Below are 18,822 nucleotides of genomic sequence, written 5' to 3'. Positions count from 1 at the left end.
AACAATTTGAGAACCGAAACCTACTGATCAATAACAACCCTTTCTCCTTTTCTTACAGTTTCCACCTCTCGAGATAAATATTTAAGTAGATGAATCCCCTTAGGACGTACTGTGTTTTACAAGAGCCGGTTGCTTCTTGGATGTGAAGACATCCCCTCAGCTACATCCAAGTACACCTCCTGGTCTCAGCCCACTGGCAGAGTTTCTTGTACTAATAAGAAAGGCACATTCTGCATCATGTCTGTATGTTTTGCGACTATGTCCAAAACGCGGGTGGCGTACCCTACAGCATGCTTAGTGGTTCAGTGAGTTGTTGCCAAACACCAATATCAATCTGGGAGAATTGACTAGAAAAAATGGATACAACAAAACGAAGTCGCAGACTGTCTGTCCACAAAATCTTTTCAATTGTCACTGTAACCGCTTTAAATTCCAGTGCCCTACAGATCGCTATGGTAATTGAATTACAGATAGTGGGGATTCAACCATTAAAGATGTTCCAGCGAGGGGTAAAGTAAGAAGCCCACAGGATCCTATAACCTTGCTCACTTGATTATAATTATTGGCTTTGGGCTGCTGATCAGATGTACCATGGCAATTCAATCGATGGAGCATCTAAAGAATAGGGTGGACTATCTAAAATGAAATCTTATTAATTTTGAACAATAGTCAGAGCATTGCTTGCTCCCACCGTACCGTGTGTCTTTATAACGCTGAGGCATCCACCACTGCTTGCCCCCACCGGTACTTGTTAAAGTTTGGGCAGAACACTGTCCATATCACCTCACGCATCTTCCCATCTTCACAGGAGTGATGGCTACCTCATAAAACTTGTCCTTTCAGACCAGGATCAGTCCAACATGGCCACTGCATTACCAGATGTGTGATGACACACATGCACCATCCACCACACTCACAAAATGGAGTTGTGCACAACAAGATGTTGGGATGTCTAAAAGGGAAATGCCTATGTACAGCACAAGCTGCACGGCACAGACCAGTGTCTCTTACCTCCACAGTAACTTGTATGTAGAGATGGATGCATCATCGACTGCAAACTGACATGATGGCACAAGCCCACGCCATCACTGTGTAAAAACTGTCACTCATGATCTAGTCACCAGCAAATTGGACTATGGGAACACCATGTATGCCTGGTATCATCAAGCAAATCACTAAATGGCTACAAACCATCCATATCTCGACAGCCAGAGTCATCCTCAACCTCCTGCACAGAGCTCACACCACACTTGAGGGAACTACACTGGCTCCTGATACACAAACGCTCTCAGTTCAAACTCACACACACATTCAAGGTACTACACAACTCCAGGCCCCACCTATCTGAACACTCGCATCTCCTTCCACCAACCACCCGGACACCTACTCGCACACATCCCACGCATCTACAGCACCTGATCAGGAGGACACGCCACATCAGAGCCTCCTCCTCTCTTCTTGAATTCCGCAAGAAGCTGAAGACCTGGCTTTTCAATTAACCAGCCTACCATAGGCAGGGCTAGGCACACACTCCTGCTCTGTGCCAGGATACCCTTGCAGGTGATAGTTCGCTTTACAAAGTAACATAATATGTCGTCGTGCACTGTCCCTAGAGATAGTGTTCGGAAAGTGGGTCTCGGACCTCTTTTGCATCACACTCCTCCACAGCACCTCACCCAGCTTAGTAACCCAGTTGTCTTTTCATGAGGGATCCTTCTGCAAGAGCGATGGCTTGCTGTGGGTAGGCATCATCAAGCCTCATCACGATGCCACTGAAATGAAGCAATGGCTCCAACTAGAGGGTCAAAGAGTGATATTTTATGGACCCAAAACTAACCATTGTACCCATAACATCCAGCACGCAGGGCCGGCTTTAGGGCGGTGCAACTGGTGCGGCTGCATTGGGCACTGACCTGTGGAGGAGGCGCTGACCTCAGGTGGGCGCTGTGTTTAGCAATAACATATGATTGGAGCGATGTGTGGCACTTTTGCCCAGTGTTAGTGAGAGAATCCGAGAGGTGGTCATGGGGTGTGGGGGTGCCAAACATGATTGTCGCACAGGGCGCCACCAGTGTGAAAGCCCGTCCTGCCAGCACGCAAGCGAGAACCATTGCTTAGAAACCTCAGTTTATTGCGTTCCTGACCCAGTATAATTTCACATTCCATTGCACAGAAGTTGTACGAACCAAAGAAATTCTTTCCTCCAGAACCAATGAAAGTTCCAAAAAAGGCTACTGGGTACTGTGGTTTGTTGTCATTGAACTCTAGGCAGCACTGCAGTGGACTGAATATTTGCTTTAAGTGTGATATTTTTATCCTGGAGAAAGCTGTTCAATTCTCGTTGAGCTATTGGTAAGGGGCCCTATTTGATGGTCTCAGTGAGGCAGAAGGCAGCTCCTGGTGAGTTCTACGGAGTTCCTTCTGCAACTGTTTGCAACATCCGCTATTTGGGATAAGAAGGAGGATGTCTTTGCTTTGAGGAGTGCTGCATTGCACCCACAGTAGTAAGGAAAACCGTGCAATTCTAGAGCTCTCTGCTAGGTTTTACTTGGGTTTAAGCAGACAAGCTCCCTGTAGGACATTTGGTGCTGCATTTTGTTAGGTAGTCAGCTGGTTAGAGGTAGAAGTTACATCTTTCTCTAACAGATCCAGGATATTGGAGGGTGTGGAGTCGGATGCAGTTAAGAGTTCTAGATCTCTTGATAAGTCTTTTTGCTAATGGTCTATGCGCTGAGTCTGTAAGGGATGCTGAAAGTGATGTCATGTGCTAAGCAGGGCTTAAAACGACCAGAATATATGGTAAGGTTTCAAATCTCAAACCTGTGATTGTTCACCGACTGGATGTAGACGAGAAATTTCACAGCTTCAATCATCATAAAAACTGTACAGTTTGAAAGTATCAAATATCAAAATCGGCCTAGAGGAAGGACCCATTGTGTTGATGTAAGGAGTGACTCATTTGACTAGCAAATATTCAAAAGAGGTGCATTATGGGGCTAGTATTTAATCTCATTTGCCGTTCAGAGGAATGACTGGTGGCTGGAAGGATCAAGATGCCTTCCTTTAGGGTTTGAAAAGTGACCGGCTGCTGTTTAAAGCAAGTTAGATAGACTTGGAATGACCGTTATAGTGAGCCTAATGACCATAATAGATGTGTACTCAAGGATATCTATGGGGCAATGACGCTGACCCTTCATGATATGGTAGCCCTTGCCCGTAGGAGGTAAGTGCAGTAGATCATCTGAGGTTGGCCACCATAGCACCTCTCTAGTTAGCCTAACCCTCAATAGTGTCCGCCAACAGTCAATCTACTGAGCCATTCCTTTTCGTGATGTCGCAAGAAGGACAGACATTCCTTTGTACTATCCCAATATGTACCTACCATATCCCAAATGTTCTGGAGAAACTGAATTTCCCTTGATACTGAAGTTGACTATCACCCTCACAACAGAGAAGTCTGCCCTGGGAGTCCAAGGGCAGCTGGAGCTTCTGGGGTATAACCATCTGCACTTCTCCCAAGGCATGTTACTGGCACGGATGGACATTGAGAAGGCGTGGGGTAGTGCCACGGTTCCTAAATTTGAGAAACTGATAGTGGACTTTGTATGGCGTAGCAAAAAAATTAATAGATGAGGGATGGGGTTGTCCCCGGAATGTCATGAAGATCTGTGTTACATGGTTGACACAGTATGGGTTAAGAGTAGGGTGCAATGGCCAGCAGACCCTAGTTGGACGATTGAAGTCGATGTCCGATGCCAGGCAGAATTTGTCAGGTTTTTTACTCAACACCATAGCTTGTGTTTTCCATTGGTCTCCGTTACCAACTTTGTTCTCTTCTTCCTATCTTGCCCGCTTTTTGAGGCACACTGTAAATAATACGTATATTTTTTGTTTTGCTAGTAAGGTCAAATTTCTTCCTGATAATCAATAAAAAATAATCTATTGAAACACTCGTTCTGGCTGCAGTTTGAGGATCTGAAACAATGAAAAAAAACGAAAGAAAACTGCAATCAAGTTAATACTCCAGGTAAGTTGTAAACGCTGAGTGGGTTATTGCAGTTATGGCGCATACGTCATAAGGGGTCTCCAGCACAGCGGCAGCAGGCGGTCTATCGAATCCTGCATTCACACGATGTCAGCCCACGGCACTTCACCATCCTAGCCTAAGCACAGTCCTAGAGAAACCCAAAGCATTAAGGATCATTCACTTTCCCCAACTCCCACTAATACTTAATATCCCTTTTCAGTCCCAGACTCATAGCTCTGTATCGACTGATTTGGATACAAAGACTCTCCACTTGTGCGCTTGCTCAGACACCGCATGTGCGCACAGCCACGGTCAATATGCCAGTGGTGGGGAAGCTAATATTTACTCTTCAAGGCCAAAAATCCATCCGTCTGCTAGACCAAACATGATGACATCTATTGTTTTTGCAAGTGAAACTCGGTACACCAAGAGAAGTGACAATGATTATTTATATATATATATATATATATATATATATATATATATATATATATATATATACATATGTATATAATCTACTGGCGGTCGCCAGTAGATAGTTATAGTTAGGACCTTGTTTCCATAGGAAATCTGAAAATTCTATTTTGAATAACTTTGGCGCCGGTTGACGGATCCTCGCGAAATTTTCAAAACTAATGGGGCGCTCTGCTCAGCTCCTACTCTGGAAGTCTCGGGGTGATTTGTCAAGCGGGGGCTGAGAAAAAAGGGGGGTCCCAAAAACGCGTTTTCCCCATGCATTTTCCCATAGGACCATTAGTCGAAGGTACAGCCCGAACGGCTGAACAGAATTACTTGAAATTTGGCAAAGAGGTAGTCCTCAGGTCAGGGATGTGCCTTTTGCATATATGGTGTCAATCTGTTCAGTAGTTCCTGAGAAAATTGCAGTTAAAAGTACATAAATATCTATATGCGCGCACCGTGCGCGCACGGTGCCATGCGCGAGCGTAATTCTGATTGGTGGTTACATGTCAGTCAACATTCGAATTGGTCGAAATCAGGAAGTGTTGTCCGCCATTTTGTGTGTGACAGTGAAAAAGAAAGGTGGAGAACGTAAAAAGGGGGCAGGGTACAGAGTTCCTGACCCCCTAGCTTTTGTCAGGGGGTCCCTGAAGGACCATGAAGGGTTAAAAAATTTTTTTTTTTTTTTTTAAATCGCGGGGTGCGTGCACCGTGCGCGCACCGTCGCAAGGTGCGCGCACGGCGGAAAAAAATAATTAAAAAAATAGAATTAAAAATCAAATTTAAGTGTTTAGATGTTAGGTGGCTCTAAAAAGAGCCGTTGTGTTAATTGAGGAACAAAAAAATGATAAATTATAGGGTGGCGCATGTGTGCTGCTGTATCTTGCTCTCTATTAGGGGAATGCTGGTGTCCCTATAAGAGAGAAGAGCATTGCACGCATTGCACCGTATATGCACCCTCTTAAACAGAGGGTGTATATCCAGAGGAACAGAAGCAGGTGAAGCTGCCGCCGCAGATGATGTGCTCGGCTGAGCTGCCGATGATGTGCTCGGCTGAGCTGCTGCGGATGTGCTCGGCTGAGCTGCTGGAGGGTTTTCTCTAGCAGCTCGAGCATAAGCCACAGGATGTACATCTCTAACGTGCCTGATCATAGTGAAGATACTAAAAGAGTATTTCTTTTTAGGATCTCCTCTTGATAAGACACCACCACAAATAGTGCAGGTGACTTTTGGAGCATTCACCTTCTTCTGCCCCTCTGGAAAAGTGAAAAATTGCCATATAAAAGTTTTTCTGTTTCCTCTGTCTCTGTGGCACAAGGGTCTCCTGCTCACTCCCAGAAGATGACTGCTGCTCTGCCATTCTCAAGTACTGGAGTACTGGAAAAGCTGCTCAGCTCCTTCTCCCAGGGAATCAAAAGTAATAACGAGGGGAGTGGGTGTGGTGTTGGAAGTTTCTGGAACTGAAACTACTATAAACCAATGAAAAGTGTTGTTTCTAAATCACATGACTTGCTGTGCGCGCACGGAGCACGCACGCATGCGCGTACGGAGCACGCGCATGCGCACGGAGCACGCACGCATGTGCGTACGGAGCACACGCGTACGGAGCACGCGCGACATACGCATGCGCACGTGGAGCACATGCGCACACAGAGCACGTACGCATGCGCGCACCATGCGCGCACGGTCAAAAACACATAAAAATAAATAAATAAAAGTGTTTATAAGTTTATAGAAGATATTAACTATGCTGTTCAACTCTATCCAAATAAAAAATACTAAAAAAAAACTGAGCCATTCCATATTACAGGATAAAGTTAATCTATAACTATATATATATATATATATATATATATATATATAATCAATGAAAAAACCATAGGTTTCACACATGTTCTAGTTAGCTGGACATTTTACTCATAAAAAACCAATGAAATTCCCCCGTTATAGTTAGTGCAGGCAACTATAACTCACGCGACCGCAATCCTCTGCTGATGCTAATACTGTATTTAGACACTTATTTGCCCATGTCTTCTTCCATTAAATTTTAGCTATACATATATTACAAATATTTTTTTTTCATAAAGACACATATGTCATCAGCAGAGGATTACGGTCGCGTGAGTTATAGTTGCCTGCACTAACTATGACGGGGGAATTTCATTGGTTTTTTATGAGTAAAATGTCCAGCTAACTAGAACATGTGTGAAACCTATGGGTTTTTATTGAATTTGCAAGGTTTTTTAAATGCTAATTCCTAACTATAACGTGTGTGAAACCTATGGTTTTTTCAGTGAATTTGTACGGTTTTTTAAATGCTAAGTTACTTTACGCCGTTCGTGGCGTGCGCGCCCACTTAACGCAGTTCGTTCCGCTTTGCGCGCAGAGTGAGCACGCGGTGCACTTCGCGCACCGCGCGCTTACTTTACGCAGTTAGTGCCGTGCACGCACAGTGGGCACGCGGTGCGCTACGCGCACCGCGTGCCCACGTTACGCTAATATAACCTTTGATACACTGACTCAAAATTTAAGAGTTCCATTCTCAAAACCATACATACTGCAATACCAATAACTAGATACCCACTTATTAACTCTTAGGTCTACATACACCTCCACTCATTCACCTGTACAGTCACACTTACTTACAGTCACTCCATACAAAACTATCATATGCATTTATACACCTATATAGACCCTCACACACTACCAATCATCCATAGAGGTACTCTCACACCTACTCAGTCATGCAAATAATCACACTCCCATTTACTCACCCATGCGTTTATACACACTTAAGTTCACTTACTCATAAAAATAGTACCACATTCTTACGCTCTTATAGAATCATTGATACAAGCACACACTCATCCATACAGTCACTCTCACAATCACACACTCTCACATCTACCCACTTATATACTCTTACACGCATATATACTGCCTTTCACATATGTAGTTAGTCACAAGTGTACCACTGAGATATACATTCAATCCCTAACACACCCATACATACTCACTCAACCATACAGTCCATCACAGATGCACTCTTAAAACCATGCACCCATAGAATCACCCACTCACACATGTATGCACAGAGTCACACACACCCTACCCACACAAACACTCAGGAACCCATACAGATACTGAGACAAGCAATCAATAACGCATATAGACACTCATATAGCTATTCACAAAACCATGCAGCCACTTATACACCAACATACAGACATTTACACAGTTTAGTCACTAGTCTGCAGTAAGATACATTTAATGACTCACTTATAGAGTCAGTTACGCACCACAGAAAATCATCCATTTACACACTTGTACACCCACTCATTCTTCAACAGGTCCCTATATTAAACATATTAAAATTGTTCAGAAACACATACTCCATGGATGATGTCATCAGTGATGTCATCAGTGATGTCATTTGAGATGTCATCAGTGATGTCATGAGTGATGTCACTGACCATGTCATGAGTGATGTAATATGTGACGTCATCAGCAGTGCATTGCGGGCGCGCGAGTTATAGTTAGCTGAACTAGCTATAACGGGGGAATTTCCATGGTTTTGTACAAGTGAAAAGTCCAGCTAACTATAACACCCCTGAAACCTATGGTTTTTCAGTGAATATATATATATATATATCTCCCTAATCTATTTTTAGTTTTAATTGTTTTTGTGGATTTGATACTAACAATGTCTTCTGCTGAATCCTCAACAAGCAAATCTCTTAAGCAAAGCATATTTAAGAGACTCTTAACCAATTATTCATGTGAATAGACTGCCTATGTTGCCACACAGTTTAAGAATACCAAGAAATTGAGGAATGGGGCTGCTGTGATGTTGGGAGGGCCAAAAACAAGGCATTGGGGATGCTGCAAAACTGTACATTTGAAGCGTAGAGAAGATGGAAGTGCAGGCAAAATTGGCCTTCAGAGCCCTGATGAAGAACGGGTTGAGAGATCCGTGAAAACAGTTTTCTGGCTAAATTCTACTTTAGTAATGATGAGAAATTGGGTATTGGTAAGTTCTGAAAGTTGTAGATTGGTAGTTGCAAGAAGTTTGGATTGGCCTGTTTGTATTTAGAGTTGCAAGATATGATTAAGTGAGAATTCTGTTTGTTATTTGTTTTTTTTGTCTCTCTGAGGAATCTGACCTCCAGCTAGCAGCTACTACTAGCCTGAATAGGTCCTCACCAGAGGAATTCCTCCTCTTTCCTTCTCGCCTTTCTCTTCTCTTTCGTACAGTATGTCCCAGAGACATACCCAACCATCGCAAACTCCTAGACCTGCCCAACAAATTACCTGAAGTTCACAAAATGAAGCATTGTTAAAACAGAAGTCTCATCCATTTAAATGTGAGGGCTGCCAATGCTCGGGATGGTCTTACAGCATCCCTGGCCATCTTAAACTCATGTGCTTGCTTTTCACTTTTCTTAACTTTTTTTGCCCCAGTAATAAACACACGAGCATGGTGTTTACTAAAGATGACTGTAAAGGCTGTTGTACACAGGTGTGTCTGATATGTAATTGCAGCCCCACGTTTGAAATAAAATCATAATAAACGTTTACTTTAACCTTTAAAGTAATGATTGATTTTGACGAGCAAAAGTGACTCTCAATTGTTTGGCTCCAAGTAACTATGTTTATGTAGAGGGACATTGTAGGAAGCTGGATCTTTATATGGTGTACCAAAAAGAGTTAGACCATGCAAAGAGTCCAGGTATTCCCTTATGAGTGGACAGGGGCTTGCTCTAACAATTCCAAGGCGCTCTTCTAGGGGTAGTGTGGTCAATCAGTCTTAGGCTTATCAGAGAGGAGTGTTCGAGATCTGCAAAATACACACATAATCATTAAATGATGCACACAACTCAATAAGGAGATCCAACCAATTGATAAAAATAACATATATCTTTATATATATTTAGGCCCAGAATCAATACGATCAAGTAAGTACGTTTAGAGAAAGAAATGCTCTCGATTTTCAGAAGTCGACACTTAGTTATGTTATTTGGTTCTTGGTATAGCGCACAACTCGGCACTGTGACAGGCAGGTAGAAGAAACAAACAAAAGCAATACTAGAACAACTAGGTTTTGGGGTGTTTCTTGAAACCGGTCAGGCTGGTACGTGAATGGATGTGCAGGGAGAGTCTGTTCCAGTGGTACGGGCTGAGGTACGAGAACTCTGCCACCATGTTTAGCTGTGCGGATGCGTTGCAGACGAAGAAGTAGTTGATTCTTAGATTCCTGTTCTGGAGATGCATATTGGGTCTATCCCGAAAATATTTTGGACCTGAACCTGACAAAGATTTGTAGATCAGACAGAGCAGTTTGAACAGAGCTCTGTTTCGGATGGGCAGCCAATGTAGGGCTCTATAAGCGTATGGGCTGACCATGTCTGTGGTGGCAAGTTGTTGATCATGCGAGCAGCAGTGCTTTGGACAACCTGCATTTTAGATAAAAGGGATTTGTTTGATGCGAGGGTTAGGCCGTTGCCATAATCAAGGCAGCTGATGATTAAGGCCTGGGTGAGTGTCTTCCTTGAGCTCAAAGGAAGCCACCGGAAGATTTTCTTGAGGAGGCGCATTGTACCAAATCATGTACTGTATATGGAGGTGATATGGTCTTTCATAGATAGTTTACCATTAAAGAGTAAACCCACGTCCCTGGCAGTTCTACTGAGCACCAGGGCAGAGCCAAGTTCTGACGCTGCAATGCTATCCTATGGGAGGAAAAATAAACACATGTAGAGTACAGCGACTTATGAGACCAATCTCCTGGGCTTAAGGTGAGCATGGGCAAAGTCCTAGGCAGCACCAGCAGGTCACCTCTTGCGGCAGTAGAGCAGCTGGGTGCTGTGGTGCAATACAGCGCCGGGTAGCCAATGTTAATCTATGAGGATCGGTCTTCGCAAAAAGAGGCTGGAGGTTTCGAGTGGTAGGACAGTCGGGCAGAACCAACAGAGGTGCTCAGACCTCACAATGCTCAGGGACGTGGGGACACCTTCGGTCCTGTTCTCCACGGGCCAGGGGCAACGGGTGCAGAGGTATCTTTAGGCATTGGGTTTGCGCCACCAGGAGTGGTCACGGTAGAGGGGACCTGCAAACAGAGGCTTACAGGCGGCATCGAAGACCACAGCGAGGAAACCCAAGGCTTTGAGTCTGGAGGGTCTGGGGACCACTTTGGCATAATTGGCCACTTCAGCTCTGGCATCGGGTTTTCCCTGTCTTGGAGCCTCACAGCTCAGACTTTGGTACCTGCAGGATGCAGGGGAGCAGCTTCGTTGTTCCACAGAAGTTCCTGGTTCTCGGGTGAAGTGCTGGCAAGTCTTCCAGGCTTAGGAAACACTACAGCTGCAGGACAATCATTTTTGGGTGCAATTGTCGAAGTCAGAAGACAGGCCGGCAGGGCTGGCGCCAAGTCAGTTGCTGATTCTTCTGTTCTTGCGACGCTTTACGTCCATCTTCTTCTTTCAGGTTGGCAGGGTCTAATTTCCTGGTGCCAGGGCCTCCCCTATATACTACATTTAAGGGTGCTTGGGGAGTGTAGGGTAGTAGCCAATGGGCTACTTACCTCTGGGGCCACTACACCCCCTATATGACCACTTCGTATTGGAAGTGGGCATAACCCTGTCCCAGACTTCTTAAGTGTACCATCACAAAGATGCTAGACTCTGAATAGTTGTATCCGCTTCAGGTAGCCCACCTTAGGGGTGGTACTAGCCTGAGGGTGGGCATGCCTACCTGACTACTATTTTATCGTTTGTCAAGGCACCAAATGTGTGCTGTACAAGGGGGGGGGGGGGTTGGTCTCCTCTCCTCTGAGGCTAGACAGATTTGCATACCAAAGGCGGTGGGCTCTTTGAAGCTTCCTGCCTTGGAATGCTAATTCACAGGTCATCCGGTGGGAGGGGTGTAAACACCCTCTGCTCGAGCAGGCTTTGTTCTTGTCCTCCTGAGAACAAAGTCCCTCACCTGTGGAGGTCAGAAACTCTTCTCTGGTGGCAGGCTGGCTAGGTAGGTTTTGAGGGGGCCCTGTAAGTGCTCTCTGGGTGTATATATATTAATAAATCCATCACTGGAATCGGTGTGGATTTATTAATATGAAATGTTTGATACCAAACAACCCTATTTTCTGTGAAGTCATCATGTAGCTGGGGAACTCTTTTTCACCAGTGTCCTGCACTTGTTTTAAAAGGGCTTCACTGGTCACTTGTACTGGTAGTAATGGAACTAACCAGCAAAGGGGCATACCTGCTCATGCAGATATGTCCTCCCGTGTAATATAATGCACCCTGCCTTAGGGTTGTGAGGTCTGCTGTAGAGGTGACTTTCAAATATTACATATAGTGTTAGGGGATGTGGCACACAGCGATGTGTGACATGTCATGTTTTTACTTTTGTCTGCACCAAAATACGCAGCCAGCAGTGGCAGTCTTTGTGTTTGGTGAGGGGTCCCTTAAGGTGGCACAATACATGCTGCAGCCCATAGGGACCCTCTTTAGTCTCCTTGCCATAGGTACCAGGGGTACCTTCTACTAGGGACTTACAGAAGGGTGCCAAAGGTATTGCCGATTGGGGTACAATGGCACAGTATTGGGAAAGAGATCTGGCACTGGGGACCTGTTTAGCATGGACCGGTGCACTTCCAGTCAGCATCACATTAAATACCAGGCAAAAGATGGGGGTGACCATGTCAAAAAGGGGCACTTTCCCTTAGACATTCCTCGCTGTTCATCGTTAGCCATGATGTAAATACATGGAGAGATAAAGGCTTGATTCTTGGGTTTTATAAAAAGGTTAAATACAAAATGCTATTTCTCTGCTACCTTCCCCTTTTTGCTTATTCATTACTATAGTACGTGAATTTTATAAGGGTAGTGGGCTGTCATAGAAAGTGGTATGTTTCTGTGACATTTGGGCCACTGCGTTCTGTGAACATGTTCTGCCCCCTGTTGAGTACACCCTTGCTAGTGTACTTGTCCTGTGGCCACATGCTCTGTGCTCACTCACTGTTCTCCCCCGTTGCAGGAAGCTCGATTTGCCCCAAGATGCGGTGGAGGCGGCGGCGAAGCTCGGTTTTGAGCTGCAGGGGCACCAGATGGAGGCGGCTCCAGAGCAACTGCGAAAACCTCGCATTGTGAGGGTGGGACTGATCCAGAACAAGATCGTCGAGCCAACCAACAAGCCTGTAGGAGAGCAGGTAGGGTTTCAATGGTCTACGGTGCTATTAATGAGGTGAATTACTACTGAGCACATTTCACACATACAGGGAAGAGTCGAAGAACCCACACCCTCACTGGGTACCAGCTTTGGAAATCTGGAACCACTGAGGCCACGTACAGATGGATGCTGGGATAGGCTGTACGACCCAAACCCAGTTGTAGGGACACTCCCCAATAGCAGATGATTCTCTCCTAACTAAGGCAACAGGCAGCCATGTAGCTGGCCAACATTGCACTTCATAAATGCACATAATATAACGAAGAGTGTACAGTTAATAGAAGAATTGGTGTTGGGGGCAAATGCATACAATGTGGTAGCAACACCAGGAGACTGGAGACGATTAGAACAAAGCAACAAGCCTTCTCCATATATGCGCTTAAGATCTGGAACAACATCCTTGTACCAGTCATGGCTGCCTTAACCCTGCTGCAGTTTAGGAAAGTGCTGAAGACCCAGGGCTTTGAAGAAAGATACATAATAATGCAGTAACAATCCACTTCCATTCTTCGGAACCAGCTACCTCTCCAGTGACTGTTTTGACTGTATCTTTGCCTCTGTAGGAAACACCGCTACCTTTCGTATAGGTTTGTGCTAAACAAAACATACCACAAATAGAGTGGGTGCCCGTAGATAATGTTTTGTGGTGTCGGCACCTGGGAGCATAGAATATCCATGTGGGAATCCAGACTAAAAAGTGTAGTTGTCAGGAGTTTTCTGAAGCGCTTATGATTGGGTCTCAGTGAGGGCTTGTGGGCCTGCCACAGTCAGTCTTAGAACTTGTGTTCCCATGGATCTGACTTCATGTTTCATCCGCTTGGCCGAATGTTGCTGGACCAGGTCGACAGCCGATGAAGGAAAGTTTCTAGCTGCGCAACAGATTGCGGTCATGCAGAAATTGCCAATTGGTATCCTAGAACTTGCGTCACTTGTTAAGTGGTCATTTTATTTGGTGGTCATTTTATTTGTTTAATCGCTCACATTGCAAATGTCATCAGCCATTCGTTTATAATGTACTACAATTTCAGTGGCGGCTCCTCCGCAATGGCGGAGGAACTTCTCCCCACTGCCTGGCTCAGAGCCAGAAAATGTAAAATGAAACCATGCTCTTGCATAGTTTTATCTTGCATTTGCTGGCTCTGAGCCAGGGGTGTTGGGAGGGGTGGGGCCTTGGCATGGGAGGGGGCGAAGGACTGCTACGTGCACTCCACTCCCTAGGTGCTCATGAGTGTTTGGCTGGCCATCCCAGGCCGACCAAAATACACATGCACTCTTTAGGTTTTCTCCAGCCCAGCTGCATTGAGCAGCTGGGTTGGAGAAACCCCCACAGACTCCCTGGTCTGAGCAGGGTGTCTTTCCTGCCCGCTCAGACCAATCACCGCGCTGCGTGCAGCACAGCGATTGGATTAGAGTCTGTCCCAGGGGCTGTTGGGACCAGGAAGAGGAGAGGCGGCGAACACTACACAATGCTGGAGGGGGCCGGTGGCAAAAGGTATGTTTTTATAAATTTTTAATATCGTATTTCTAACCCCCGGCATGACGCCACCCGCCCACCACCCTTTGTTTATGGTGGCCGTCGCTGTACAATTTGCTAAACCCTCTGTAGACCCTCTCCCCCGCCCTGTGCAAGCAACTTTAAATGCGGAGGCCCAGGAGCGCGTCTGCTCTGTGACTGGCTTTATCCCATCCCTACCAGCCACTCAAGGATGCAGAGGACGCATGATAAGAAATCACCTTGTTTGTCCTTGGGGAACATATTTCTCTGCCTTTACAGAGGTGAAATTGCATTTGCCGACGCTTTATACAAAGAGAACTCTAGAAATTGAAAGAGAATCCTATTATGTTGATGTTGGTATTGAAAAATACAAATCTCAATGAGTTACAGACTCTAGGAGAAGAGGAAAGAGAGCCTTAGATACCATTGGAAACACAAAACAAACTATGAAATGGAAACTGACCTGGAACATCTCTTTGAAAGGGCACCCCCCTTCTTCGCTCTTGGACAGTGTCTTTGTACTATGATTAATTTAATTCTATTCACACTCTGTATTACAGCCTATGTACTACAAATATGGAAAGCTTATGTGTTAATCAGTTCATCAGCATCCAAGGTAATAGGAGCCAACAGGACAGGATAATGGTGTGAAATGGGATGTCAAAGATTTACACATTTTCGCCAAGCTTGAGTTCAGCTCCATGAAATTCCCATAAGTGGCTATCCAAGGGGGAAGGGGGTAATTTAAAAGAAGAAGGACCCTCTGAAAATCTACTCTGTGCCTTGAGACAAAGGAATTTGGTTGTTCTGTTGAGTGTTCTTTCTTCGAGGTACTCCCAATGTGTTTTTGTGTCTTTGTCTCGTCCTCCCCCATAGGTAGCGGCACTGCACAAGCGCATCGGAGACATAGTAGAGGTGGCCAGCCTGTGTGGAGTGAACATTGTGTGCTTTCAGGAGGCTTGGAGTGAGTACTTTCCACTAACCAGAAAGGAAGTGGTGGGAATGGGGTCTTGCCCGATAGGCTCCTCTTTACCCAATAAAGCGTTGGCCCATTGCAAACATTTAGTTTTTTTAAACACTATTCTGGATTGAAATGGACCACACAGAAGAGGCAACTGTTGGTCCAGCATGGCTGGGGTGAGAGGTGACTGCTTGAGGTCCTGGTCTTGTTTGTCTTTGGAATGTGGCTTGCTGCAAGAAAGTAGTTTTATCATCTTATTTACAGATTCCTAAGCAAGCCAACACCATAAAGTAGTATGCAACAAAGCAGTCCGGTGCAGTGGTGTGGTGCTGAATACACGGTCCGAATGGTCTTTTGCCTGAAATCCTTGCCCGTTGTAGTTGCAGCACCTGTCACCTGTCCCAGGATTTACTGCTGGTACTCAGTTACAAGGCTAGCAATCCCTGCAACACAACTCTCAACTGTAGCAGCATCCCTTAGTATTCACTAACTGTGAGTAAATCACCTCTTACCTTATTTCGTCCACCGTTTTTGTAGGTCACGCTAATTTTTGTATCGAATAAACAATTCGCTAGTTTTATTTTTTATTTTAAATTTATAATTTTCAAACAAATACAACACGCATCTATCTTCCCTTGCACATCTGGAGGGGTTAATGGTTCAGAGAATATCAGTATAAAAATGCAGTATCTTCATACATTGTATACATCAGGCTGTATGTGTTGCCGGTCCAGCATAGCATGTTACATCTTTGTGTCCATTTGGCCAGCTAAGGCTACTCGGGTATTCATCCTGGTCACAGCTCATTCTGCATTACGAGAGTCCATAAAGCTATCATGGAGAAAAAGCAAATAAAATAAAAGGACAGAAGGAGAAAAAAAGAGGGGGGCGGGGGGGAAAGGGGGTCTCTCTAGCTATCGAATACGAAGCGATTTTGAAATTCCAGCCGTGCTATCGCACCATTTTGGGGCGTTCGTCTTGCGTCTGCTTATCCAATATTAGCAGGGTCCTCCGCCCGGTCGCGTGGTAGCTTTGCAGCGGTTCCCAAATGTTTTTAGGGCGCACCTGCGCAGGCATTAGTTCCCAAAATTCTGATAGCTGGTTATGGCAAATAAAGCTGCTTCCTTAAGCCAGTCAGCCACCAGGGGTTTCCGCCTGCGGCCCCAACAAATCGCGATCCTCCTTTTTGCAAGCAACAGAAGCATGGCAGTCCGCTTCCTGTTTTTAGACGGTACATTGCACACATATCCAAGCAAGGCGACCAGCGGGGACCGTTCACAGCTGTGCCCCGTCTCCTCCTCCAGTGCATCAAAAATATTTCCACAATACAACCGGACCTCGGGACACTCCCATGCGAAGTGCGGGAAGGAGGCACACCGCATGTGTCATCACTCAAACCCGCTTTGTGCATCCAAACAGGGGTCCTATAAAGCCTATGAATTAATTTGAAGTGAATCAATCGCAATCTGTAGTTTGGTGACAGCCCCTTGCCTGTGTGTAGCAGTATTCCCACACTTCCTCTTCAAAGGGGGCTCCCAGGCTTTCCTCCCATTTACGCTGTGCGGGTGGGGTGCTTATCGGAGACTCACGCTGCATACCAGAGTATAGGCGAGTAATGAGTATGCGAAGTGGCGCGTTGGTTAGGAAGTCCTCCAGGATATGGAATGTCGGTGGTGCTATCGCGAATGAATCGTAAGTCATGCGCAATGCGGCTCTGAGCTGAAAATATGTTAATCTGTCCAGCAGTCCTGTGTGGTCATCCCCTAGTGCCTCATCCATGCTTCTGAACACCCAATCAGGAAATTCATTCCCTAGCGTGTGTAGCTGTAGCTTCTGCAACCGTTGGCAGACTCCTGCTTCAGCCGTAAAGAGGAATGCTGGGTGTCTAGTGAGTGGCACCGAGGGTGCCAACATGGTGTCCAGCCGTGCCCTACGTCAAAGCTCCTGCCGTGCCCAGACTGTGCAGCCGACCAGATTGATTCCGGGCCAGGGTCGATGTTGTCGTCGGAACATTGCCATATGGAGCGGTACAGGGCCTACCTGATCGCTTTCTGGGGTGGTGTGTGCCATAAACTAAGTTGGGTCGACCCAATGGAACATGAATTGAGCCTACGCGCAGTTGTAGTATAGTTTCATGTCTGGAGTTCCCAGTCCCTCTTGCTCAAATGGAAGAGTGAGTGTCTCCTAAGCAATTCGCAGCTGCCTCACCGCCCAGCCGAAGGATATCCTGTTCGATTGAAGTCTCTTCTTGAATTCCGCAGTGAGGGGCAGCGGGAGGTTAATAAAAACATATAGAAACTCGGGCAACACGACCATCTTAGCGATAGCAATCCGGCCTGCTAATGACAGCGGGAGTGACCTCCACCGGTGCAGCCGGCTCTCTAGCCATCTCATCAATTTGCCGTAATTATTGCTCCAGAGCTCTTCCGAGTCCCTACTAATCCATATGCCCAAATTTTTCACTGCGGAGTCTGCCCATTCGAGTGGGAACTCCGACTGGAACGTCGGTGGCTGCAGTCAGTGGTAAGATCTTGGACTCCCCCCCCCCCCCCCCCCCCCCAGTTAATCGTAACGCCCGAGAGGCCACCAAACCTAGTGATTTCATGGATGAGTGGGTCCAGGATTGCTGTCGGTGGTTGACATTCAAGGTTACGTCATCCGCATATAGCAATACTAGGATCACCCGTGGTGTGAAATTGAGGACACGTTGCGCGTGATGTTGCCGTAATCTGGCTGCAAGTGGCTCCATAGCCACAGCAAACAGGAGGGGTGACAATGGGCAGCCCTGCCTCATGCTGTGTGCCACTCTAATAGAAGGTGAGACCACTCCATTTATCCGCAATCTTGCCGTCGGTGACGTATACAAAATAGCAATCTTTTGTAGAAAGAACGGTTCAAGCCGTTGCGGGCGAGAAGTTTAAAAAGGCAAGGCATCTCCAGGGTGTCGCATGCCTTGGTGGCATCCAAGAAGATGGCCACCGCTGGTAGCGAGGGGTTGATCTCTTGCATGGTGGTGAAAAGGGTGTGAAGATTATGGGACGTGCTCCTACCAGATACAAAGCCAAACTGGTTGGGTCTGAGCACAGTGGGGGGCAGGAGGAGTAACTGGGATGCAAGCAATTTGGCGAGTATTTAAGTATCAAGATTGATCATGGACAGCGGCCTATAGGAGTCGCACCGGAGGGGATCTTTGTCTGGTTTCAGGACAGTTACGATCAGTGCCACTCGGAGGGACGGGGCGAGGAATCCTTGCTCTAGTGCCTCCTCATACATGTTGAGATGGGGCACAAGGAGTGGCTCGAACTCCTTATAGAATGTGGATGTAAGTCTGTCCAAACCAGGAGCCTTGTCCCCCCGGCATCACTCGGATCACACCTATCACCTCCTCCACAGAAAATGGCGCGTCCAGGTACTTATGCCGGCTATCGCTTAGCGGCACCAGTTCGATAGAGTCGAGGAAAGAGAGCAGATCGGGCTGTGCCTCTGTTTGGCGCACAGCATATAGTGTGGCATAAAAAGCCATCATTTCTGTTTGTACCGCCTCCTGTCCTACGGCTGAGGCATCGTCGCCGATCCGTAACTCACTAATATAGTTGTTTGCTCATGGTTTTTTGAGAAGCCCCGCAAGGGTTTTCCCAGCTCGGTCTTCTT

At 46.1% G+C, this 18,822-nt stretch overlaps 1 protein-coding gene across 1 annotated transcript in view; it reads left to right on the top strand.

Annotated features, from left to right (window-relative positions):
• Positions 1–18,822, top strand: part of UPB1 (beta-ureidopropionase 1) — a 75,709-nt gene that overhangs the window by 31,647 nt on the left and 25,240 nt on the right. The window contains exons 2-3 of the mRNA XM_085635597.1: positions 12,524–12,695; positions 15,087–15,174. Of these exons, the coding sequence (XP_085491723.1) occupies positions 12,524–12,695; positions 15,087–15,174 (260 nt within the window). The remainder of the gene's footprint in view (positions 1–12,523; positions 12,696–15,086; positions 15,175–18,822) is intronic.

This window comes from Triturus cristatus, chromosome 11, assembly GCF_964204655.1.
Source record: "Triturus cristatus chromosome 11, aTriCri1.1, whole genome shotgun sequence".
In the NCBI taxonomy this organism is placed as follows: Eukaryota; Metazoa; Chordata; class Amphibia; order Caudata; family Salamandridae; genus Triturus; species Triturus cristatus.
The sequence above is the reverse complement of the archived record's forward strand: the minus strand, read 5'-3'. Positions and strand labels throughout refer to the sequence as shown.